At 43.7% G+C, this 26,524-nt stretch overlaps 2 protein-coding genes across 4 annotated transcripts; both read right to left on the bottom strand.

The window, feature by feature from the left end:
• Window positions 1–87: 87 nt before the first annotated feature.
• sec24b (SEC24 homolog B, COPII coat complex component) lies at window positions 88–21,536 on the bottom strand. Of its 3 annotated transcripts, none has more exons than XM_080502795.1 (24): window positions 21,438–21,536; window positions 19,503–20,153; window positions 18,547–18,699; window positions 16,204–16,341; window positions 14,169–14,252; window positions 13,241–13,404; window positions 12,366–12,550; window positions 11,915–12,017; window positions 10,324–10,450; window positions 10,117–10,226; window positions 9,868–9,980; window positions 9,617–9,735; window positions 8,952–9,007; window positions 8,070–8,276; window positions 7,557–7,680; window positions 7,311–7,469; window positions 7,060–7,233; window positions 6,862–6,972; window positions 6,186–6,361; window positions 5,901–6,038; window positions 5,680–5,784; window positions 4,871–4,963; window positions 4,298–4,401; window positions 88–968 (listed from the first exon to the last, which is right to left on the bottom strand). In XM_080502795.1, the coding sequence occupies exons 1-24, from the start codon at window positions 21,529–21,531 to the stop codon at window positions 854–856; spliced, it is 3,603 nt and encodes a 1,200-aa protein (XP_080358921.1). In that variant the 5' UTR covers window positions 21,532–21,536; the 3' UTR covers window positions 88–853. The 3 variants fall into 3 exon arrangements, with proteins under 3 accessions (XP_080358921.1, XP_080358922.1, XP_080358923.1); XM_080502796.1 differs by lacking the exon at window positions 21,438–21,536 and adding an exon at window positions 20,520–20,650; XM_080502797.1 differs by lacking the exon at window positions 16,204–16,341.
• Window positions 21,537–22,662: 1,126 nt separating this feature from the next.
• On the bottom strand, window positions 22,663–26,511 carry tstd2 (thiosulfate sulfurtransferase like domain containing 2; the record flags this gene model as incomplete). The annotated part of the gene is made up of 9 exons (XM_080502391.1): window positions 22,663–22,898; window positions 22,975–23,113; window positions 23,254–23,412; window positions 23,921–24,036; window positions 24,164–24,269; window positions 24,788–24,907; window positions 25,021–25,129; window positions 25,211–25,497; window positions 26,380–26,511. 9 exons carry the CDS (start codon window positions 26,509–26,511, stop codon window positions 22,663–22,665), a joined length of 1,404 nt encoding a protein of 467 aa, XP_080358517.1.
• Between the last annotated feature and the right edge of the window lie 13 nt (window positions 26,512–26,524).

The raw sequence follows: 26,524 nt of genomic DNA, 5'->3' as shown, positions 1-26,524 counted from the left end.
GGTGACAAGATGACTGGTTAAATGCGACGGACCACAATTGAAGAAAAGCGTCTTCTATGAAACGAGGAGAGTTTTGTTTTTGTTTTTATTTAGTAAGCTTCTTCATAAATTATCGCACATAAAAGACTCTCTTCAGTAGTTACAAAGTGGATCGCAACTTGAGTTAGCATCTCGGGGGCGGGGGGAGAGGGGGTGGGGGGAGACAAACAATCAAAAGAAACAAAACAAAACAGGAAACAAGAGATTTGCCGACACGCCAAGAATGGAGACGTCTGAGTTCGAGGAACCGGGAGGTGACGCGGTGGAGCGGAGGAGGAGGAGGAGGAGGAGGAGGAGGAGGAGGAGGAGGAGGCGGAGCCACCGCCCGTTCTTCAAACTAGCAGCACATATGCAGATCATCCAAGCACATGCTGAATTCTTGTTCCTGTTCTCCAGTGAATTCGATAAAAAGTCTTGAAATCAGATCAAACGGAATGAAACATAAGATAAAAAAAACAAAACAAAAAACAAAAACAGCACTAGCTACATGTTAGGCTCACGAAAAAACAAAAAACAAACCGAGCTAAAACATGAATTGGCTTCTTCTTGGCTCGACTCTTTTCTCCCGTCTGGACCCGGCAAGCGGTGATCTTAAAAAAGAGCCATGAAACTCCCATGATCCTTCATCTATTCATATAAAACCTGTGTTTGTCTGCTTGTTTGATTTTGTCTTTTCTACAGCTACCGCTACTCGGATCGCCCGACGTGATTCGATTTGTGTAACGACGCCGTCTAAAAACCCGGGGATCCGACGCCGGCGCCGCCTTCCCACCGCCCGTCGTCACTCGCTGAGGCCAGGAGGCTTTGAGTCGTCCTACTTGGACATCTGCTGCTGGACGTGCTGCAGGAACTCGTGGTAAGAAGACGCCGCCTCGGAGCGGTCCTCCACCAGGTGCTGCAGCAAGGTGGCTTTGGCCGAGGCGTCGTCTCTGTGGGGGGGGGGAGGGGGGAGGCGGGGGGGGGAAGAATAAACATAAACAACTCAGCCACAACTAATCATGTCCATCTGCAAACTCTGAGATGTGGATCTGGTATGTTTATTAAATTATTATTGTTTAATCATTAAACCCAGACATGTGACATTTCAAACATTTTAGGCAATCACACACACACACACACACACACACACACACACACACACACACACACACACACACACACACACACACACACACACACACACACACGTGTATATATATATATATATATATATATATTCACATATATCCAAAAATATAGACACCATTAGATGATAATATATAATTAAATTAGAGCTTGTGAAAATATACTCATATGAAATATCTAATCTATGTTTTATTATATGTACACACCTCATATATCAGATGCCTGAAAAGGGGCAGGAAGAAGTAAAATGATCAGGTCTTGCCTCTTCTCCAAGATTTAAAAGTGATATTTTATAATCATATTTCTGCATTACGAATAGTTATTATACATGTAAATATAACAGCAAGAATGTTATCTGATATAGAAGACATCTTTATCTCTCTATATACATTAAAAAGCAAAATTTCAAGTTTGCATTCACACACATTCATTCAGTGCTTCCCTTCCCAATGTGCCTGTTCACAACCGAACTCTACATAAAAACATAATCAGGCATGTTTCACCCCGTCTGCAGTGCAAGAGACACAATTATTGTCGTTAAAACGCCTCACACTTCTGCCGTCAAACTCGAGTTCAACAGGAAACTCTGCTTCCACACTCACACCTGCAGCAAGTCGTTGTCACACTTCACTTCTCAGGAAATTAACTTTCAGAGAAGAAGCTTTTAAAAACGGCTCTGAGCAAAACCCCACCCACGTTTTCATTCCCACTTGAAAACTTTGCATAAATCTTGCGTAAGTCTTCAGTCAATATGAACGGGACAAACCAGTAAAAAGCACATTTCACTGTTCATAGCGTCTTTTTTTTCTTCTCCCTCTCACAAAGCTTTGAAGCTCCATCCTGTCCGACACACATAATGAAACCCAGAACAAACAATAAAGAGACACGTGAGCTTCACAGATGTGTTTTTAAAACCCGTTTTGAGCAAGAGTCTCGCAGTAATGCTGTCATTTGACAATCATTAAGTCCCGCGGCCCAACACGCAAACATCCTGCTCCACATACCAGCCGGCCCACTGACATCAGCCGACAACACAGACGGTTGAGTAACAATGGCCACCGCGCCGCCGAGAGGCCGGGAGGGAGGAAACAGAAACAATGCGTTCCCTCTGGATGCTGTCAGTCAGCAAGTGCGCCGCTCTGCTCCCGTGTTTACGCTGTGAATAGTTTTCTGTCAAGCTCAGGTACGTGAAACTGTCCACGCCCTGCCCCCGCTCGCTGGGTGTGTGTGTGTGTGTGTGTGTGTGTGTGTGTGTGTGTGTGTGTGTGTGTGTGTGTGTGTGTGTGTGTGTGTGTGTGTGTGTGTGTGTGTGTGTGTGTGTGTGTGTGTGTGTGACACAAACGATCCATCTGAGCTCGGTTTGACCCGGCGTTACGACGAGTAAAGCTCTTATTAACCGAATCCATCGCAGTTCTTACAGCTGTGAACAGTTCTCACGTGACGCTCAAAATTCAGATTTTCTCAATAAGTTCTCGAATGCATCGTCTCTCATTGTCACACTTTAACACAAAATCTGCCTGAACCAGATGATAACGAGATATATATTGGCAAGTAAACAAAGATTCAGGTACACAGATGCTTCAAATACGCCACATGGAGCAGGAATATGAAGTTAATTGATGGATCAGAGACAGAAACACCTGCTGAGAGCAGCTTGGTAAAGTCCCAGCGTCAAGAACTTTTTAATGTCTTTCCCATCGGTGTGAAGTCGGCGATATGCTACCAGCTCATTTTTGTCAAAAGTAGTTGTCTTTTATGCAGAAACAAGATTGTTGTTGTTGTTGCTGTGTGGCCAGAGTGCAGGGACCGTGTGCAAATTACAAACTGCAGCAAAAGCGAAGAAAAAAGTACCACCAAAATACCTGCTAAGGTGACCGGTATTCACTGCAGCCTTCACTTTATCACACGACAACACTTGGTTTGATAATGAAATGTGGTTTGTAGGATCTGGTTTTGTAGCAGTTTTGCAATTTGCAGACGGTTCCTGCACGTTTGTGTGGCTGAAGGGATGAAATGATCCCCGTTGATGCTGTAAATCCTCGCCCTGCAGACGGTTGTCTAACGTTTGTAATTGCACATGGAGACGTATCATACGCTGTGTACGTCCCTTCATTCATGCCATTTTGTCTCTGCGTGAGAGAGGGAGGTTATTCATAAGTCTAATTTGTACGATGTGTCTCTTTGTAGTAGTTTTGTGGCCCCTGGAATGAGGAACTCAACATTGCTATAATATCATGTTGCAACACTTCCTGCTGCATTTCTATTGGTTTGTATGAAGCAATACGTGGTAACGGCAGCAGTCACACTTTGAGAAGATCATATCAAGTTAATTTTGTCGCCAACTTCTCACTGAGCTTCTTTTTAAAGCACGAAGACGGATTAATCGAGATGATTTAGATAGATGGATATAGATGATTATTCAATACATACGCCCTTTAGGCGCATCCAAGAACTCAGTGTTTTTGCTCAAAAACGAGGCTTTTAAAAACTGTGAATGTATGTGCATTCACATATATGTGTGTCCAGGTTTGTATCTTCCTAAATATGTTTTGCTTTTATAAATAAAGGCTCTGCAGGAGGTTGTTTCTATTTGGTATTTTGGAGGGATGTACATCTAAAACACTGGACAGCACAATACTAATATGAGCAGCTTTTAAAAACTCATTAATTTACCTTCCAGCCTGTTTCCACTTTCTTTGTACTCAATTTGAGGAAAACCTGGTTTTCTAACTGATGACACACTTGTTTGTTTTGTTACGAGTTTAATCTGCTGACCTACATGTGAATATTTCTGCTGTCAGCCAATGTTTTCTTGGTTCAGGCTATTAAAAGACACAAACGTCGGGCCTATGTTTCGCCTTTCACACAGAATAATGACAAGGAGAAGGGCGTTGTGCCATGTGGGACAAATATTAAAGACATGTGATGCCCCCTAAGACCACAAAGGTGATTCTCTGGGTCTTTAAACGCCGAAATTCCCCCAATTATCCCCTAAATAGGGAGTAGGAGAGAGGAAAAAATAAAACTAGGGAGTATTTGATGTCCCTGAGTGACTGTGCCGGTTGTAAGCAGAGGCACACGCTCCAAAGGCCTCTCGCTGTCAGATGTGACCCAGATGTGTGGCGGCGCTCACTTGACGACGTGAACGGTGGAGCTGAAGGAGCGGTTGTCCTGCAGCCAGTCCAGGAAGGCTCGCACCCTCTCGGAGAGAAGCGTGTCCAGCTCGGGAATGTGACCCTGAAGAAGAACGGAACAAACATCAGCGGCGTCTCATCGCACGTCGTACATTCGCACCGTCATCGCGGCCCACACGCTGCGGTCAACAGGAACATGCAGTTCTGGGATGCACTGACCCCCCCCTCCCCCTCCCCCCCCCGGGTGTTTCTGGGTGTTTCCGTCCCGCCTGCAGTGTGGCAATGACACGAAAAGCTGCTCCAGTAAATCTGCACGGGTTGTTGTTTTTTTAAGAACAGGAACACGAGGCGGGGGTGAGTCACTTCTGGGGAATCATGAATAATATTGCATTGCTTCATTGGTGCTGTAACTGGGTGGAGGTGAACACGTCAGTAGACATGAACTAATCACAGTTTAACATGAACAAAATGATAAACGCTTGGTTTTAAAGTTGCCTAATGAAGGAGAAACCCGCCGATTTAACTGAAAGCCTGCATGCGTGCGTTGTTCTGCCCGTGTCCGTCTTACTGACCATGTTCGGGGGGATTGAAGCGTAGCCGGGGCAGCCCAGAACATCTCGTATAAACATTTCACTGCAGCATTTTCCGATCCACAGATAAAAGACCTGGCGAGGAGAAGAAAGGAGTATTACTGCAAAGCAAAGCAGAACATTTTGATCTGAATATATGTTTTTTTTTAAAATTCCTGTTCACGTTTAGAGTGCGGCCGTGTTATATTTAGGGTTTAATATTAAGCTCCTGGTGTTACGCTGAGTTCTGCATCGCAGCAGTTCACGAGGGCAGCAGAAACAAGAGGAACACGCTGGATGTGATCTGCAGACTGAGCCAGTGAAGAGCAACAATGACTTTGTGGTGAATGATGAGATGAAAAAGTTGTAGCAGAACCAGAGCGAGAGAGCTGGAGTCGTGGTGTTTATATGGCTCTTTTTAATACAGTATTTAAGATGGCAACAAAAAAAAGCCTTTTTCGCCTAAAAGAGGAGTTTGTCTTATAATAAAGGTGGTTTGTGTTTGGATTCTGATAGTGTTTTGTTTTGCTTTTTCAATGCAAAGTGTATTAAGAAACAAGGGTCTGATAGTTTGTCTTGCTAAAAGCTAGATTCATTGAAACATCCACAACTACAATAGATCATGAGTTTGCACTGCGTGGTATCAATGAGCAGCAATTGTCGGGTTTTCTTTCACTGCCGTTTTAGTTTGGACGGAAAAAAAGCACTTTATTCAAATGTGTTTTGTTGAAAATCAAGCTGCAGCGTCGCTGCTGATCTTTATGTGACAACGCTTCCCTGTGGGTGACGGACAAAACATGCAGAAGTCCTACGTTTCCGCAGTCCATGAGGAAAGCTCCGTCTCTGCTCAGCCTCTCAGAGGACAGGTGGAGGAGGTGAGGCTGGGGAACCACAGTGTCGTTCAGGTGCAGCGCCCCCTGCAGGTCAACACACGGCCAATCAGACTCCAAGCAGTAGTGTCTAACATGAGCCTCCTAAAGTTAAATTTTTGGTGAGGAGTAAAAACATCGGAGGCGTTAGGAGTCAGTCTGACCTGGTCAGAGATGGAGTCCAGCCTGTACAGGTCAGGATGAACCATCCGCATCAGCTGCTGCAGCGGCTGCGTCTTAAACTCGCACATGGCGAAGACCCGCTCGTCCAGCCGTGTGCTGGTGCCGGTCCGCAGCGCTTTCTGAACAAACAAACCACACAGGACATTATAGACAGTGTTGTAGAGAAAGAGGTGTGAGTGACCCCCCACCCCCACCACCACCAGGTACTCCAGGTGATCTAAATACATCCATCTGAGGATAATTGGCGACTTTCACGCGTTCCGCACCTGTTTGAGCAGAGCGAGGATGTAGAGCGGGAAGAGGCACATGGCGGCCGGGACCACGAGTCCAGACTGCTGCAGGCTCGACACGTTGCTCTTGTAGGCGCTCGCCAGGTCCACCACTGCGTTCACCAAGGCGTCCCGCGCGTCGGACAGGCTGGACGATATCGACCTGTCGATGGCTGCAGAAACACGAGAGAGGAGGAGGAAGACGTTTATCTGCATGGATGTTGTTGCTTCGTCAAACCACCAGTTTTTACAGAATAGCCAAAATATCAAACTTTTTAGCATAATGTTATTAATTTGAAGTTGAAGCTTTGTGATGCCGCATGCATGTCTGCGACGTGAATTAATCTTGACGAAACAACTATATTTCACTGTCAACTTCAATTTTTTTCATTCCTATAAAAATTTCTCGAAACCTTTGTATGGAGTTGAAACCTTCAAGGTTATTTGTGTGACAGCAAACTATAAAACATAAGACACAAATACATGGCAGACAGGAGCATACACGTATACATCTAGAATATTAAATCTCTAATCAGTGCTGTTATAGATTCAATATTTACTGTCACGTCAACAATGCAGAAGTTTAAGGTAGAATTTCTCGAATTAACAGATTTAAGATATTAGATTTTTTTTTAAACTGTGGTAAAGGTAATGAGTGTTGTTAGAAGCTCACCCATATTGGCTAACAGACAGGTGATGGCTTGTACGTCAGCTCCGGCATACACGTCGCTCAGCTGGTTGACGACGGGCAGACACATGGTGTGGACCCTGATGCGCCTCTTTCCTGAAACAAACAAACGACCCCGCTGTGACGCCTGAGCCCGAAAACCGTCAAAAGCTCAATGGAGATGCACTATTTGAGACGTTTTACCTTTACTGGACGTGTAGAGCAGGGCGGCCTGGAAGCAGGCCAGAGACGAGTCGGCCAGAGAGTCGTCGATGGACATCTGGACAGCGAAGGCAGAGTCTGGGTTCACGTTGGCGAGGGACAGCAGGTCGGTGGAGCGCACGAAGAAGTTCCCGTGGAACGTGTGGATGGATAAACCTGAGGGGAGTAGAGATGACGACGCTGAGCGACGGCGTCCAGACATTGAAACCTACGGCGGTGGTGCCCCCCGATACCTTTAGTGCATCGTATTCTCATGACCGCCTCGAAACCGATCTTTCTTGTGAGGTAGCGATCCAGATCTCTCTGGAACTTGTCCAGCTGGGCCGAGTTGTGGATGTGATGGAATGAGGGATAGTAGAAGATGCTGCCCGCCGAATACTTGGAGATGCACGCTGGAGAACGAAGGGCAGAGGATGGTCGTTAACTTTACGTTACGCAAACTGTTAAGAAAGAACGAGAGCTTTCGATGTGCGTCTCACCCAGCGAGGCGAGGTCGGCGTACTGGGAGCTGAGCAGGAAGAGGTCCACTCCAATCTGCTGTCCTGAGCAGTCCAGTGCAAGTTTCTTATAGAAGTCTGTGGCGGGGCCGAGGTGCTGCACCTCCTGGAAAAATACAGTCATTAAAGCTGAGTTAAAACATTACAGAATATTACCAGAAGCTTCTGTTTCACTTTTTATTCCAGCCTCCTGAAAGTGAACGTTAAAAAACAAAACCTAACTCTCCTAAAGCAACAGTCCCATCTGGTCCTACTTTATTCAATCCATGACTTATTCACGACCCTCGACTGTGATTTTTGCGCAGTTTCCTCACATAAATAATGAGATTAATATGAATAAATCACATCTTTTTAGGGTTGAGGAAAAACAGACCCCTGACCTCAGCAGGAATGAATGAATCTCTGGCCGTTTCTCGTAAGTTCTAAGTTTGGATTTAAGCTTTATGAGTCATAAAAGGTGAAAGAGACGCAAATGATCGAAGAACCACGGGGGACCTTGGAGCTGGACCGCTGGTTGGGGTCTTCCCTGGACTGCAGCGCTCCGGCTCCCAGAGACGGCAGCTGAGTCTGGAACACGGCGACGCGGCCGCCGGTGGGCGACATGAGCTTGAAGGCGGCCTGCAACGCCGGGCCGAGCGCGCTGTGGGTCTCCCGGGTCTGGCTGAACATGGCGGGGAGCGAAGTCAACAGGTCCTTCACCAGCTGGACCAGAGAGAAACAATAAATATCTTATATGATGAGCAGCTTCTGCAGATACAGTTACTACGTTAGATAAACAAATAAAAGCCAATTTCATTCATTCATATGATGGGTGACAATATATTCTTACTTTTTAAACCGTAAAAATTGCTTCTGTTTTACCTTGTTTGTGGGATATTATAGAAAAAAATAATAGACATAGAAGTTTGTCACTTTTTCAATGAAATAACATCAAAAAAGAAGAAATATCTTTGACCTGGATCAAGAAGTTACTGATATTATTAAAATTAAAAATACTTTATATGTTTTTATTGCTCTTCTTTCTGAACCAAACTCAACATGCAGCACGCTGCAGTGTAACATTATATTTAACTTCATACCAAGCATGTGATGATTTGCCATTTTCTTTACTGTTTGGAGACTTTTTTCTATATAAAGTCACACTACTGATATAAATGAACAGGATTGGTGATCAAATGCTCCTGAAGCTGTTATGAGTACTACTTATGCTTCCAGCTTTTCGCTGTTCCACCAATATAAACACAGAATTTAGAATTAAATAGTGAACTTCTGATAAGCCATGTATTTTTCTATAGTTGGAAAAAGTGTAATCAATGACTGATCAGCTGTGTGTGTGTGTTTATGGCAGAAAGAAGAGGGGATAAAGAAAGACTTCACCTCTTTACTCTCCTTTAGGTTCACCATCAGACTGTCATGAGAAGGTATGAAGACATCTGCAAAGGAGAAACGGCTTTTAATAAAAACTTTGTAATTTATAATTTTATTGGTTGTTATTTCATTTTGAGACATTTAATCAACAAACCACATTGTAATAGACAAAAAGGGTCATATAAACTCCTGAAAATTACAATATTGTGATTATAAAATTAGGTGCTTCACCTTTTAAACTATGTTGGGAAACTTTCTGATCCAGTAATGTTGATGTTATATTTGTCTACCTGCTCAAACGTTCTTTTAAACAAACCCATAAAACATACAGTGAGTGAGTTATTAGGATTATAAACTTTCTGTTACATTAGTTTGTGCCAATGGATATTATTTACATTATCAAACTAAAAGTCTGAATCTGTTGCTCCTCGTAGGATAAAAAAATCAATAAGAAAATTGTCTGGGACTTTATTATGATAAGTTTCCTTCTTGTACTGCTCGATTTACAGACATTACCAACATACCCCAAAAGAAGATATTTAGGTGAAAAATACAGATTTAATTCAGAAATTATTTAAAAAGAAATAGGTATGGTAGTTCTCTGCTGATTGAGTTTGTTTCGTAGCATATTTAAAAAACAAAACAAAAAAAAAACAGGATTTAAAGAGACGTACCGTCGATGTCGGACACAACCAGCATCTGTGGCTGAGACAAACCCTCCTGCAGGTTGTAGAAGTGGACGGTGTTGTCAAATGTGAGGAAGCCCACCCTGGTGCGAGTATCGCCGGGCAACCTGACACACACACACACACACACACAGGTTAATATGGAAAGCAAGTGCACAACAAGCTCGTGGCCCCTCGTCTCTCCTTCATCATTCGACTGGCGTTTCCACATTTTTCCAGCTCTGATCATCAGCACTCACTTGTCCAGGTTCTCCAGGAGAGATTCACAGAAGTACTTCAGGTATCCTGACTCCACGGCGTTGTGAGACACGTCGAGCACAAACAGGTACGCCGCCGGCTGAGGAGGTCGCAACTGAGCAACACAAGAGGAAGGTTGAAAACCACCAGGCTGAATGACGCTCAGGATGTAAGGTCTCAGACGTAAACAACACAACGCTGCCCTCATGTGGGCGACGGCCTGCTCTACACGGGATGTCGGGATATTTTACCATGTAGTCTGACGAGGCGATGAACTCCACGGTGGAGTTTTGGACCTCTGGCCTCTTGTGAGGCTCCCCGTACGATCTCGTGACTGGGTTGTACATGAACTCATCGGGTACTGAGAGCAAGAAAGAAAACAAACACTATGAAGGTGGAACATATGAAATATGATGAAATGAATACAAATACGCGAGAATATCCGTGTGGTTTCTTACCGTCGTTGACCCGGTAGCAGAGGTTGCACTTCCACCGGCGTTGGTCCAAGAAGGAGACGAAGGGATTGATGTACGTTCGACAGGAGCGACAGCGCACGATCGTATTGGATGTGATCACAGGTAACTGCTGCAGGAAAAAAAACAAAAAACAAGGCACAAAGAATATTAGAAAAGGAGAAGGCGAAAAAGGCCTTTGTTCAGATTCAAGCCTCAGCCTCCCACCAGAACATATTTGTGATTCAGCAGCTGACTGAAGATCTTTTCAGACCCGTTTTCAGTTTTTATGGAATATTCTGTTTGAAAGACTTCTGTGAGTTTTACCACAAAACCAGAAATTAAAAATGTACTTTAATTGGATGGCGCAAAATGGCAGCCTTGCTTCCGTCAGTCTGCTCCAGGGCAGCTGTGGCTAGGTACGTAGTTTACCACCATCCAGTAGGGAATAAATGAATAATGCAATGTAAAGCGTCCAAGGAAAGTGCTACATAAAACCAATGCATTATTATTATTATTATTATTGTTAAATCCTGAGTGGATTTTGACGTGAGGTGAAACACAGTTAAACACTCAAACATAAAGTAGCACAACTTCCAACTTGTGTCCCAGCAAAACAAATCCAAGTTCTTTATTGTAAAAAGCACCTAAAGTACTTTTACATTATAATGAATCGTCATAAATTAACAGATCAGGATACAGTGAAGTTACATCCAGCCACATTACATAGTTTTACAAGTGAGCTGTTTTTTTTTTTTTTTTTTTGTTAAACTTCCTGGACTTGTTTTTCCCAGGGTCTCCAAGCATCCCTGCTCTCTGTCAGTTTATACCTCCTGACACCTCGTCACCAAACACCTCTATAAATACACTCATCTATCTGCTCTGCAGCTCATCATCATCTCCTGAGCTCCTTTGTCTGTCGCTGAGCTGCTGGAGGAGGGAAAAAACCCTCCGAGAACAAAGAATGAAAAAGTAATGACCCACAACTCTGACAGGGGAATTCTTTTCAATTATTGTCCTAATTTTGTCTTAAATGTTTCTCTTTTCAGAAAACTTTTTTTTTGCATTATACACCATAAATCAGTCAATTGCTCAAAAAAGTAAAAATGAGTCATGATATATATATAAAAAAAAGATTAAACTGCATTCATGGAAAAGGAATTATGCAAACCAGCGATGCAAATGGTTCAGCGTTACTGGCCGACGTTCTCATGACAAAGTATCTCCACAAACAAAATATTTGCACAAAAATAAAAACCAGAGGTAAAGATCTCCCAATGTCAAAAAAAAAAGAAAAAGGTTTGTTCTCCCTGACCTGTCGAGGGATTTCTACAAGTCTTTTTCCTCACGGTTGGGAAGAATGTGAGGGTAACTGATTACTCCTGGATGGATTAAAACCATGTCATGTAAAGGTACGGATTTGTTCTGCTGTAATTCAGTCTGAGCAAAACAAACCCAACAAGTTGAGCTAACAGATCCATCTTTAATACCGGGAGGCTTCCGGGTGAAGCTGGCTGAGGGGAGGGATGTCGCACACAAACAATCTGACCTCTCAAATGCAAATAATTCAGCAAGAGTTTGAGGTTTTTAATCCCACCTGCAGATCTCTGAAGGGGTGCAGGAGGAGGCCCAGCGGGAGTCTGGCCTTGTTGAGTAAAGCCTGGGTCTGTGGGATGCTGGTCAGGGTACACCTGAATGTCCTGTGAGCAGGAAAAGAAAGCAAGAAGGCTTTATTAGTACATCACATGTCAGCGACAATGCAATTCCGTGATTTATATTGTCAAACATGTGTAGCTGTGATAAAGGAGAATACAAAACTCATAAACCTATAGCCACTGATTGATTAATAACACCGAGAAGAAGCACCAGCAACATTGTGAAATAGTGAAAAGCGCCTCTCCAACGCTGAGTAATGCTAAATGCTAAAGCTAACAGTGAGAAGAACAGATAGAATCAACAGCTTGATACTTTTAAAACTGTATCCACAACAAATGTGTTCATTAAAATAATTTTTTTGGGGGGGCTAAGATTTGCTGCATTTCACTTACTGTGGACTGCAGTTGACTTTCTTCAGGTCTGCGCTGAGGTTGGGCTCGGGGGCCTCCAGGGGCCTGGGGGGCAACAGGTTCCTCTCCTGCAGCAGGTTGATGGGCCTCAGGGCCTCCACCTCCAGCTCCGGCACACCGCTGAGCCCCCCCAGGGCTGCAGACAGCTGGGAGAGGTTTGGGAATGGCTGCAGGGAGGAAAAATAAAAACATAAAAAAATTTAGCCCCAAAAAAAAAGAAAAGATTGTGACTTTTTTGTACCAAATGGATGAACAACGCCCTGCTGATTAATCCTTATTGGACACATATTAAAGGACCAATATTATCTACTTTTTCAACAATTTCACATCGTTCCCAGAAGTACAACATTGTATTCAAAGTGTTTCGCCTAAAATCCAGCCTTGCTCCTGAATTTCATCCAGTCCAAAAGTCCCTCCAGTGACCTCTATTGAGAACAGACTGTTTCTGTGTCTGCCTCTTTAAAAGCTAATGAGCTGCGTCTGTCGTCACCTACTCCGCGTCTGTTTTCCTGTAGCTTTCGTGAGGAGAAAAAATGGTGTCCACTAATAATTGTGGAGGACAGAACTCAGAGGGTCAAAGGAAGTATCCACTACCAGAGTGGTGATTCCCCATATGACATCACGAGGGGAAAACTCATTCGCTAAAAGGTGGCGAAAGCAAATGAGGTGAGATGACAGAATTTCTTCACTATTCGGGTTTCATACACCGGCTCTGCAGACTCATCACTATTAGAAAACCGTTACAGAGTGAATTTTGCATAATATGAGACCTTTAAACACGCAAAAGCTTCGAGAAATATCCAGAAAATGATGAATAGTGCTTCCTGTACCTGCGGCTTCATGCACCGTGTCCTCACCTGCGAGTACTGCTGGTAGCCTGGCTGGCCGTACGGGTCGTGGGAGGGGGAGGGGTCCGGGTGGGAGGCCGGCCCCTGCAGGTAGGCCGGCTGCATGCCGGTGTAACCATAGCTACCGTAGGGCTGAGCGTGGTTGGTCGTGTCGTTGGAAGGTGGCATGGAATCTGAGCAGGAGTTCATAATTAAAGTGACGCATGTTCGCGGCGGCGGGTTTCAGGGTTTTAACGCGATTACACACCGGCAGGCAAATGTTCCACTTTCATCACAGCCTTTCACATAATTCAAGGAGGGAATTACATCACCCAACAAAACCAACCTTTTCTAAAACTATGTCATCAAGGTAGCTTCAAACACATCTTATTTTAAGAAGGTAGATCCATTTGTGTGTGGCGTCGAGATTAATTCCATGGTTTCCCATAAATAAATTACCATTACAAGCTTCAGTCTTAAGTAGGAAAAATGCTATCAATCGCGATTAATTATAGAAACTTGTGCAATTAATTAGCAAAAATGTTTTAATTGATTGACAGCACGAGTTTTCGCTTGAAACATTTTCATGTAGATGGGGCCTCATGTGTTTCTTTCAAGACAAATGAACAAGAGTATCTTTATATTTATTATTAGAATGCATTTTCCTCCAGATACGTAACGTAGCTTCAGCAGGATATAACCCATGAATCAGTGGGAATCAGTGGCAACCCTACAATAACAAGGCAACATGAACCTCCATACCTTTAACTTGAAATAACTGCTGAAGTGACCCTTTAAGAGAAAAATACTTACTAAATTTGAGTAATTTCTACACTAATACTGATAAGCATATCATATTTAAAGAAAAAAAAAATCGAACATTCAGCTACATTTAGTGTTGAAAACTGTAAAATCATTTCAGTGTGACCTGCTCTCGATAATATAACTGCTGCCTTACCGGGGAAGTTGCCCCCTTCGAGGGAATCGTAGCTGTTGGGCACCGGAGAGGCACTGCCAGTCGTCGAAGAGGAACTGTCCACGCCTGAGAGAGGAGGAGTCCAGAGGTTAAATTAAAAGCAAAAGCCAACCCTGGAGAATAATGCACGAGATCAATCCAGTGAGACAAGGACCGATGAGACAAAAGGAAATGACGGAGAGAGTGAAGGATGGGCGTCGACAAAGAGGGACGAGAGACATGAAAGGTCAGGGTGAAACGAACGAAGGGGAAGTCAACAGGTCAAATCTACTAAACAGAACATTGATCTCTGTTTATTTGGCCATGAAATGTGTTGCGCTTGAACTCCCCCCGGAGAAACAAAGAGCGAATGGCTGAAGAAGTGCTGAACGAATGAGTTGTAAAGTGTTGTTTTATTAGAAGCACGGGGTCTGTGATGGTGTGAAGCATCTGAAACGAAGGTGAAACGCCACCAGAAATAATCTGCAGAAAACACGAGAGAAGCTAAAGTCTGATAAATGAAGATGCAGTTTTTGTACATTTGCGTGTGGGGGGGGGGGGGGGGGGGGGGCAAAAAAAAAAAAAAAAAGAGGGTTTTTCCAGAAGGATTACATGGGCTGAATAATTGAATGAACCCATTAATCCGCGCGGGCAGAGGGGAGGGATCAACTCCAGCAAACCAAGACACGGCCGGCCGCGAGCCGAGGCCCCGATTGGACGGGACGAGATCCAATTAGCTCAGCCTAAATCGGACCGGCAGCCTGCTGGATTATGAGCTCTGGACGAGGACGACGCAACCGGGACGGCGCGGCTGTCTTCTCGCTTCTTTTCATGCTCGTGCCGTAAAATTCTTGGCCCGAAAGCAGCAAATCCTCCCGGTCTGCACATTATTAAAGATGTTTTAAGGGTCGAGTCGGGTCAGCGTGAGGACGGGCTCACTATTGTGCACGCCAGGGTCTTCCCCCACACAATTAGACGTGCCGCTTGAAAACAGTGCTGACTTTTCAAAGCGTGAGGCGAACAGCTTAACAGTAAGATGATATACCTGCTGGGTGGACTGTTCGGTGGGAGAAGCGTCCGATCTTAAGGGAAACCTAAAAGAAGCCTCTGGCGTTATGGGGAGAGGTGCTAATGACTGATAGTGGCGATAACAACGTCTCCTCGTGGGAGTCGGGGAGCAGAGTCAGCAAACAGATGCAGGGAGCGCCTCGGCCAGCAGGGGAGAGGCTATATTTAAACACCTGTTAACCTCTGGCTGATGACACAGCTCCCCGGGGGGGGGATCCGCTCCGGCACCTGAGCCCTTGCTGTTCAAGACCGGAGCCGTGGAGCATCTGAATCTCAGCGTAAAGTAGGGATTATGTTGGCCTGGTTCATAAAGGTCGATTCAGGTTTATTCAACCATTTTTTTTTTTAATCATGTTTTCCTTCAAGTTGCTTTAAACCGAGGAGGAAGATAAAGTCCGACACATAATTGCAGCCTACAAACCAGTGGTCGTGGATCTACCACACTCCTCACTCGAGCGTTTGAATACAAGCAAATGGACCTGAAATTCCACATTTACATGAATTTCACTGATCTCTGCCACGAGTGCAGCTGCTCGGATAAAAAGCGCTAGTTTCTCCAGATCAGGGGTGTCAAACTCAAGGCCCGAGATGGAGGGAGAACGGAAAACATCTCCCTCTACGCGACAAGCATAATAAAGCAAATGTGTCAAAATGCAGAAGATCTTCTTCCCCCCCTGTCACTTTTTTCTGAAAGAGAAACTTTTTCCAACACGTTCACGACACGACACTCGAGCACCGATCCCGTGATGGTGAAAAGGGGGGGGGGGGGCGAGGGAGGAATGGAGACAGAGACATGCGGTTACTGTGTCGGAGAGGAGATGGCAGGGATGATGAAGAGTGTGTGCAGACGGCTGGGAGACAGAACAGAACAGAGCTTCTACTCAAAGAAATGTTTACGGGAGCGGCTAGGTTGAGGAGAACGGGGGTGAGGAAGGGGGGGGGCGGTTGGTTAAAAGCTAAAAAAGCAGACCTGCTTCCTCATCATCATCCTCATCATCCTCCTCATCATCCTCATCAGAGCTGGATGACGAGGGGGCCGCCGCGGGGCCCGAGGTGGCGGCAACGGCAGCGCTAGCTCCACTATTAGCAACATATCCATACTGCATGCCTGTGTGGGGGGGAGTGGGAAAGGAAGGTAAGACAGCCGTCGAGACGGAGTGGTCGGAAGCTGACGTGGGTCCCGATGAAGAGGAAGGAGAATTCAGGCCGTGTTCTTGTCAAGTCAATAAAAAAAATAAATTAAAAAAAAGTGACATTCAGGGCAAAGGTTGAAGTGTCGTCTCACTCGCTGGAAAGAAATGAGACCTCAGATCCTGACATACGAGGAAACATTGGCAGCCCCGCACAAAATACACCGGCAGGATTATCCTGCATTTCATCAGCTGAGAGCTTCACATTGGAAAAACTAAGGATCCACAAAAATGCATGTTTCTAAAAAATGGTGAAGCAAAAAACCTACAATATTAGATATTATTAACAATAAAATCTGCACAAATTCTGTGTCTTTACGGGAAAATTCTACTTTTGTCAATTAACCCGATAGACACCAACATAAACCACAAAGCATTAATATCATGACAGCGTAAATGTTGGCGTAAAATAAAGGTTAAATGCAAAGGAATAATTCGCCAAAGCAGATCGATAAGATATCCAGTAAAGTTTAAATGACGGTCAATTCAAATACATACACTAAACTGTAATAGATAAATGTTTCCATGCACTTTGCATTCAAGCTCTGCAAATTCCAGGTGATTGAATTTAAAAAATATGAACAATACGTATGTTTTATTGGGATTATTTTACAAAAATATTGTATAATCATCAATTAAAAAAAAAAATGAAGCTGGTCTAAGTGGAAGAGCTCTTATTTAATAAAAACATTTCAATTATCAGTTGGAAGAATGAGTGTCCAAAGACGTGATCGTCATTTAAGTCTTTGTATTTTATCTCAATTTACATAATTCCTGCAATGTTGGAGAACTTTACGTTAAAAATGACACGTTTATCTAATGACTTGCAGCATTTTATGAAAGTGTCAAAAACAATACATTTCTGTGCACAAAAGTTTAAAAATCTGCAGCAAGAAGAAAATGTTTGATCAGTTTAAAACTAATATTTCATATTTGCCAGATGAAACATTTAAATAAAAAATTGAGAACACAAATTATCTAATAAACTGTATTTTCTTCATAATTCAATTTGATATTTTTAAAAAAAATGGAAAATGGAAAACATTTTTGAGTTTTGACCAAACATCAAAAAAGATCAGAAATTAAATTAAAGGCCAAGTGAAAAATAAATCACTTTAACACAGACAAAAGGGACAAAGCAGTCTTTAAATCTAAAAATATAAATAAACTATGCTCGTGTTCATTTACCACGATATAAACTATTGGGGAAAAAAAACTGTAGGCAAGCATTTTGGAAAGCTGAAAAAAAACCAAAACAAAAAAATGACAGCAAAATGAATCGTAAGTAACAAAATCATAATAATCCAAATGACCACTTTCATTGTTGACATTGTCAGCTGAGTGTAATTACAGTGTTTGTTTACTACTGCGATTACAGGGGTGTCTCACAATTCACCTGCTGCATGTTTTCTATTGCCAGAAGCCAAATTTATTAAAAGGAAGCGAACAGAACTTTATAAACCAAAACATTAGCTGAATAAAATAAACAGAAAAACAGCAAACAGGCAGGATGCATGAGGGGCCTGCCGGTGACCTGAAACCCTGCATTTGCATAAAGACGCGCACCTGCAAATTTGAACGCAAGTCTGTGTGTGTGTGTTTGTGTGTGTGTGTGTGTGTGTAACAGATTACGTGTGCTGCCATGTTCCCAAAGTGCACCTGTGGATTTGTAAACGGTTCACATGCGAGCTCACGAATGAGAGTGAGGCTGCAACAACAACTGTCACAATAGAAAGGACGACATCTGTCACTTTTAACAAAGTCGACAATGCAGCAGGGTGGAAACCACTTTTAGGAACAAAAATTTTTTTTTAAAAGAAAAGAGAAGAGACACTTTCAAGTCATTTTTAGCCACGAAATCTGCTGTTTTTCAAAGTAATACTTATCACTCACAACCAGAGAAAAGTTTTTAAAAAATGTATTAAATTCATTCAAAATTTGAATTTTTTTGTCAATATTCTTTTGACATCGCAATCCAAGGCCAACACGTGATTCAAAAATAACTCAAAATGCTATTTTCCATGTTCCCGCTCGTCTCCACCAGCAGTTTAAAGAGGCTCAGAGGAAAAAGAAAAAAAAAAAATCAAAGCAAGTTGTGTCGGTAATAGAAATGATTCCGTTACCTTGGTGGTGGCTCGGTGAGGAATGCACTGAAGTGGAGGGGGTTCCCGAGGGCGGGCGCTCTGCCTCGGCGCCGCCGCCGCCGCCTGGAGTGTGTGCGCTGTAGGAGTCGTAGGTCAGAGCAGCCGGGTGCGTTTGGTCGTACTGTTGTTGGGCTGCAGCAACAAGCAGGAATGAAATCAAGAAGGTTATCCCTTCAACCAAACGCGAGCAAATGAAATGTTAAAATAACCCCAGATTTTGGTTTTGCTATCCCTGTTTATATGTCCTACGTCCCTTTGTAAACTACAATATAGTCGTTTTAGCTTCAGTTTCCTTTAAAGGCCTTGATCGCTGAGAGACAGCTTCTTAGTCGTGACCGTGGCTGTTGAGGGGAAACTATTTCAAAAGTACCGAATATGGTTTTGTAATTCAACACCAGCCTCATTATCTTGACCTGATTCAAGGGGGGGGGCAGTTGCATTCATTTGCTTTGACCTGCTTCAAGCTTTCAGAGCAGATGGACCCAGATGAGAGTCACACAAACAAGAGGTCAAGTTCGATATTTGCAATCTTGGGGTTCGCTGTGATGACGTAGATCATAAGTAATCTGATTAATAATCCAATTGAAATCACAGCATGTAAACGCTTTGATCTAATTAGACTGGAGCCGTCAAAATATGTCCAAACACTTGACGCCACCACCGCGTTTTTAGAGAAATGACAACCCAGGAGACAACACAGCTTTTCTCTTTCTCATTGTTTAGTGCTGCGGTTTTGAAAGAGACTTGTACTTGATGGGCGGAGCAAAACAAATCCTGCTTCGGTGGAAGAACCACACATCAGTGTGATCACAGTGTTCATGTATGCAGTACAACCAGATCTCTCTCACTCCCCGTGTTAAACATTGAATATGGACGATAAGGAATGCAGTAACGCGGTAAATCATTCTAGCAGATGAGCCGGTAATTTCACGTACCTGTGCTTCCCTGTCCGTTCACGGTTGGTGCCGCGTGAGCGGGCGGAGCCGCGCCGTACCCGGTCGGGAGGGGGGGAGGCGGCGCGGCGCTGTACTGATGTAACGGAGCGCCCATCTGCGTGGCGGCGCTCTGGGACGAGCTGAGGGTGCCGTACTGGCCGCTTCCCGGCGCGGACGGGTAAGAGACAATCGGGTAGAGGGGCGCGTTGGTTCCCGGCGCTGTTACCGGCACCAAGGTGGGCTGCTGCTGCTGCTGAGGGCGCTGCGTGGAGGGAGGATGGTACGACTGCTGTCCGTAGTAAGATCCCGGTGCGGCGTAAGGCGGACGCTGCTGCTGGAACGGCTGCTGATTGTATTGAGCGTTCGACGGAGGAGGAGGAGCAGAAGATGGGTGCGTGGCGTAGGGCTGAGATGAAGCAGCGGCGCTCAGGGGAGTGCTGTACGGCAGAGGTGCTACATGATGCTGATGGAGCTGCTGCTGCTGCTGGCTGTTCTGGTAGTAGTTTGCACTGTGGGCACTGTTCGTGACGGGGGAGGCTTTGTTGGAAGCGGGTGCGGCGTTAGCGGGGATGCTGGGGTAGCTCTGTTGTTGTGGTGGGCCTCCATAGTAGCCTGAAGCTGGATACATGGAGGGGTAGGACTGCACTGGACCTGAGGAGAAAGACGGGGTAGTAAAAATGCTTAATTGAGGAATAGTTTGGTGCATCAAAATTAAAAAGCAACTTCTGCTGCTTTGCTTGTCACTAGTTGTAACACAATGTCAAGTCCTGTACATGGTTGCACTTTGTATTTCTGTAGTTTTTTTTTTATATAAATATATATTTTACTCATTGAATAGAATGCAAATACATAATTATGACAGGAAAAATGCAGTTGATTTGATGGTAACCAAAGGCAGTAAATGCGAGAAACGGTAAGATTACAAATGTCAGCACTTATGAGGTACCTGTCACAACTAAAAATCCAATTAAGTAATAACTTTCATGCACATTCCAATCAGCACTTATTCAATATTACCTTAAATTAAAACCTAATAACACCAGTACACCTGCAAGGTTTCTATAATAAAGACTTTGTCTTCATCAATTGCCAACCAGTGAATCTGGTTGACATAAATTTCTTATCTACTGCAGTGTTATGAACTTTTCTGGTTTTGTTGTGATGGATAAGAGAAGGTAGTTTGTGTTTTACAGATCTGCTGCATTTCAGTTCATTTCAATTAAATCGCAGACCTTTTTTTTCCCCATTTTGAGTACAAAACCTCAAATACAGGAACATATATATATATATATATATATATATATATATATATATTTTTTTTTTTTTTTTTTTTTTTTTTACAATAAACACAAGGATAATCACTTGTTAAATATTAAAATTGTGCATAAGTTGTGATGTTTACCGATTTGAATTGAACTGCGGACAAAACATTAAATAAACAAACCTGACCTTCAGGTGCTAAAGTCTGCGAAGACTCTCAGAGTCTATTAATAATAGCCATGATATTAATAGTATTAACTGAATTTTGAGGTTTAGTAAAACAGCTCTTCTTCAGCACCGAGAGCTAAATCTCAGCTAGCTGTCACACCAACGAGCATCTCTGACTTCACGGAGGAAATAAACGCGTGACAACGACGCCAAACGACTAAAATAAAAGAGTGATTTCAGTTTAAACTGACGATAGGTTTTAGTATTTAGCGACTTTACGCGGTCTCACTTGTTCCCTTCGCTACTTGGCTACGAAGCTAATGCTAGCGGCTAGCTCCCCCCCGTTAGCCGCAGTCTCGCGCTCCGCTCGCGAGTCCCGTTTAATTTGAAATTAAATCTTTACAAGAGGCGGAAAGTGTCGCTTTAAACGGCGAGGCTGACGGGAGGGCGTCAGTGTGACGGGCCCCGCCGGCGGGGCCGGCGGCTGCGGTGGTCGGCCTTGCTCACCGTTGTGGTACGGGGGCGCCGCTCCGCCGTTCGGCGTCGAGTTCTGGCTGAAGCCGAACGGGCTGTTCAGGTTGGTGAAGCCCGGCGCGGACATGGCTCGGCTCGGCTCGGCTCAGCTCAGCTCAGCTCTCCCGTCCGAAGGCCCCGGTGCATTCACATGAGCGCCCCCGGAGCCACTTTCACCCCTCTACGCAAGCGGCGGAGACGCTGCTGGGGTGGTCGTGGGGGGTAAAGAACCCGGGCTGCCTGCCTGCCTGGTGGGCTCTGAGCCGGAGGGATGAGGAGCTTAGCCGGACTCCTGAATCAGCTCTGATCGCTCCCTCTGCCGGAGGTAGTGCACTGCGCAGGTGTGTGACCGTGAACGCACCACAAGCTGGTGTTATTACACCTGTAATAAACAGCGTCATCGATAAGTATAAATATCGAGTTAAAAAAAACCCCAAACTCTTAGGATACCAATTACATTTTTAGTAAAAAAAAATGCAATAATTTATTTAAAGTTTCGTCTTCTATGTCAAACTGTGAAATTAGAGGCTCCAACATTTTTCAAAATAAAAGTCCTTAAAAGCCGAGTCCAGAGTGGGAGGTCCCGATCAAGGCTGTTTGCAGCTTTTATTATTATTATTTTTAATAATTTTTATTAATGTTACTTTCCAGGCCTAACGCAGCCCCCCGCTCTGTATTTTGACATTAAATGCAACTTGTAATATCGTATCTTCACCAATGATGTCCATCTTATATTTCTGTCTTTTAGAAATGATTTATAGGTAAAAAAAAGCGACATGGTATTTATTTATTTCCTAGGAAAATGAAGCTGAATTGTTCTTTTCAGCCTGACATGGCATCAATAAGAGCACAATCTCATTTCTTAATTCGTTTGTTTGTTTTTAACAATGTGTGGAACACAATGACATTATTAAACTTCATATAAAAAAAATCCAGCTCCTCTCAAGTTGGATGAAGCAGTATAGAAAATGAATACGTGGAAAGAAAACAGACAATTATCAAAGTTAAGAACTGTAATTTGAATATTTGAAATTGCCAATAATTTTTTTTTTAGGTTAATAGAAATACCAAATTTTAAATGAAATCAACAAATGCCCATATTCTTAATAAAAGAGTTCAATGGTTAAGTCTTATTTCATTCATTTAAAAAAAATAAAAAATTCTCCACTTTTCATGAATTAGTTCTTCAGGAATACATTTCCGTATCACTGTACATTTCTCAGTCATTGTGTGGCGACACATCCTGGGGGATTCTGGGCCGCCCGTCGGTGCACTCGCACTCCTCTCTGTGCGGCGGCGAGGCCTTGCCCGCCGCTCGTCCTTTGCTCTGACAGGCGGGGCAGCACGCCGTGCGCCCGTCCCGCCTGCAGCCCGTACAGGACAGAACCAACTGGCAGCAGAACCGGGTGGAACAGAGCTCGTAGCGGTCCCACGGACATCCGCAGTACCTGCAGTCTGAGCAGAGAGAAAGGATCAATGGATCGAGCGATCGATCCAACAGAGCCGGGGGTTCGTTAAATTGAAAACCGACCTGAGATAACGTCGCCGTTGGAGGCGATGGCGTACCGCTCGTCGAACACAAACAGTTTCCCACGGTAGAAACCTTCCGGGAAACGTTCCAGGTACTTATGAATTCCGCCTTTCAGCTGATAAACTTCTTTACACACATCCTGCGGGCCGGCAGAGTCGGGAGGAAGACATACACACACATTTTACAATTGAATAAAGAGGTTGTGTGAAAGAAACTTGATTTTTTGGGGGGGAAATTGAGAAGAAGGGATCGGTTTGAAACTCTCGCGGCCCAACGTACTTTGGAGCGGAGGTACGCGGAGCCGCGCTCACACCGGATCCCCCCCGTGCAGTACATCAGGACCTTCTTGTCTCGGAACAGCTCCAGGTTCTGGTCCACGTAGTCCGGGAAGTAGCTGAACTTACGGATGTCGGGGGCCAGACACTGAGAGAACTGCCCCTGGGTGAGAAATCAACGTTACAAGTCGTTCATTTCAGCAGCTTATGTGGAAATTCCTCATAAAAATACAGCAAAACTTTCCAAGATCCACTGAAACATTGTGAATCATTGCTAAAGTAGCATCAAAAATCAAACTTCTCTTTTTGTCATATTAAATTACAGTGTAAATTCTTTATGTTTATTATATTTCCTTTGAGATTTCACCAGTAGAACAGGGACATCAAACATAAGGCCCGTGTACCAAAATAAGACGCTCCAATTCAACCGTTGAGGGGACATTTCACTGAATTCTCCCACCTGGCAGTATCATTAAAATTGTCTTTATTTTGAAAGTGTAGCAATTCTTTGTACTAATTGTTTGTTTTTTTTGCAAAAACAGAAATTTTTTTTTTTTTAACTTATGCCATTCTGGCACTATTTAACCGGTACAGTCCACGCAAGATGAAATGTGGCCCCCCTGAACTGAAACAAGTTTCTGGAATCTAAAGAAAACGGATGCAATACTTACAATTTTACTCTCGTAAAAATTGCGGCAGTCCAAGAGGACGGTGTCGTCACACAGATCTCCTTTAGCTAAAAGAGCTTCCACTTCTTTATGGAACTCTTCGGGCTCCAAATGAACTCCTGAGAGAGAGAGAAAGAGAGAAAGAGAGAGAGAAGAAACACAAAAGCCATCATTCGATAAAAAACGAGAAGACAGAGAGTGTAGGGAAGCAGCAGGTTCAGTTGTTACTGACATCAGTAAAAGTACCTGCTTGCTGGTAGGAGAGGACATCAGGATCCAATCCCAGGGGGACGATTTCCTTGAAGACTCCGACTTTCAAGTCGGTGAAACATTCTGCGCCTCCATCACTGCTCTGAACCGTCACACACACAGACACACACACACACACACGGACACAAGGTTTCATAAAAAACACCAGTACTGTTTGTTTACAAAGTCTCTTTGTGGGGCTTTTCATCATTGTTTCCTGTGCTGTGTCTTCTTGTCTGTTTTTTTTTTTTGCTTTTTATGTTCTATACAGGTGATTTTGTACCCATATTTTCTGCACCTGTGCCAATTTCATGTCCATCTCTGATAAAATTGCAGGTTTTTTTCTTCAGCTGTTCGATCTCCTTTTATGTCTTTTGCATGTGAGGAGATTTTAAATCATTACTGTCTTTTTGTCACTTCAAGGCATTTCTCTCTCTGGAGACCTTTTGGGAATAACCTTCACTTATTTATTAATAATTCTGTGTATATTTTCAAACATTTTTCAGATGTTTCTGCAGTTCAGTTGTATTGTTTGGTATTTGCAGTGATTGCCTTGTGTCCTATGAGCCCATTAAACCCACTTATATTACTCAAAATGTGCATAACAGAGCTGATTCTGACCTTAAAGTCGCCTTTTTCCATCTTGAACAGCGGGTGCGAACGCATCGCTTCAATGTAAATGTCAGTGGCCACGTTGGTGCCCCCGACTGTTCCGTTGATGCCTTCTGTTGCCACTCTAATCTAAAAAAAAAAAAAGAAGAAGAAGCACATTTGAATGGGTCAGTTACTTTAAATGAACAGTTCCTTAAAAAGAAGACAAGTTCCAGCTGGAAGGAAAAGGACACATTACTCACCTTGCCATTTAAGTGGAGTTTCTCACACAAAGCTTTCTGCCAGTCACAGATGACGCGTGGATCTTTCACCCGACAGTAGTGATAGTAGAGGAGAACCTTCCCTGGACCACTAACATGCAAACAAGACAATAACCACCGACATTTACCATCACCCTGACACGAAGAGTTCACGGCATGACTTCATTCTTACCGTTCAAGTTGCTCCTCTGAGACGTGGCTGATGTTAGGGATCCATGCAGAGATGCTCCCAGCCTCCGCTTCAGAGTCGTCACGCTGCTTTGTTTCAGGCCCTTCTGCCGGTTTGCTGGACAAACGTCCGTACGAGTCCTTTGTGACCCGTTGAATTTCAGCGTCATGAGTCCTGGCCACGTGTTTGTGAATTGCAGAGTGATCATTGAAGATCTGACTGCAGCAGCACCAAGATGGGGATCTTTCTTCACTGTGGTTGCTTTTGGTTGCAACAAAGGCAGCGAAAGCCTGCAGGGATTGAAAAAAAACAAAAACAGCTGAGTGTGAATGCACAGTGAATGCGCACAGTGCAAGCTTAATTTATTCGTGAAACATCCCCTGTTTGACTGATGAGCCTCCTACCCCACCACATCTCTGTCCTCTCCTTCTTCCCTTTAACCTCCAGCCATAACAACAGAAAGTCTCATCTTCAGATTCTGCAGGTTTCTTCCATACAAAGGGGACTTTTATCCTTTCTGCCATCTCCTATCTTTACTTATGTAGAATTCCTGGGGTTTCTTTTCCCTGTAAAAGTGCCTTGAAAAAGACTGTGTTGCATTTGGTGCTATAGAACTTAATTAAACTAATACTCAGTTCTCCTATTTGATTTGAAATTATGATTCAAATCAACCAGTATGATTTGAGTTTGTTCCAAATCTTTGGTCAATGATTGAGAACAAACTACAAAAATATGCTTAATTTAAAGTATTGGAAGTTAATTTTTCTAGTTTTTGGGGGATTGACAAATTCCTGTTTGAACAATTATATTATTTTCGGTCCCTATGCCACAATAATAACGTGTTATTAATTATTAGATGCATAGTTCTTATTGTGATTATCGTTAGTGCATCAAACCATGATGTGGAGGACAACACGACAAGTGGTAACATAAACAAATCAGTGTCAACCATGCAGTAAAATGATCAGCTATAATTGTCTTGTTTGCAGCTACTTCTTCTTTAGCAGTCTGTGGACTTATATGAACTGAAAGCTTTTTTAAAAAGGGGACAGATTGTCTGGTTGGACTCACCTTAACAGAAATTGTTTTTAAAAGGGGGCGGACTGTCAAGTTGGACTCACCTTAATAGAAATTGTTTTTAAAAGGGGGACATATTGTCTGGTTGGACTCACCTTCCTCCTACAGAGGCTGTAGTTTCTTCTCTGTGAAGCAGAAAGTTGTCGCTCTTCTTTTAATCCATTACAGGTTGGAATGTCCACCTCCCAGTCCCTGAACTCCGAACAGTGTGTCTCGTCGTCTTCCATCGCCCTAGGATCG

Source organism: Blennius ocellaris (genome assembly GCF_963422515.1).
Source record: "Blennius ocellaris genome assembly, chromosome: 9".
NCBI classification, from domain to species: Eukaryota; Metazoa; Chordata; class Actinopteri; order Blenniiformes; family Blenniidae; genus Blennius; species Blennius ocellaris.
This window is presented reverse-complemented; position numbering and strand designations above follow the sequence as displayed.

What these genes read in the sequence shown, in the direction of transcription:
- sec24b (XM_080502795.1), bottom strand. Translation starts at nt 21,531, where the DNA reads ATGTCCGCGCCGGGCTTCACCAACCTGAACAGCCCGTTCGGCTTCAGC. An exon ending in ACCTAAAGGAGAGTAAAGAG is followed by an intron (nt 8,277 to 8,951) that starts GTGAAGTCTTTC and finishes TCTCTGGTCCAG; the next exon opens with CTGGTGAAGGACCTGTTGAC. An exon ending in GAGAATACGATGCACTAAAG is followed by an intron (nt 7,234 to 7,310) that starts GTATCGGGGGGC and finishes TACTCCCCTCAG; the next exon opens with GTTTATCCATCCACACGTTC.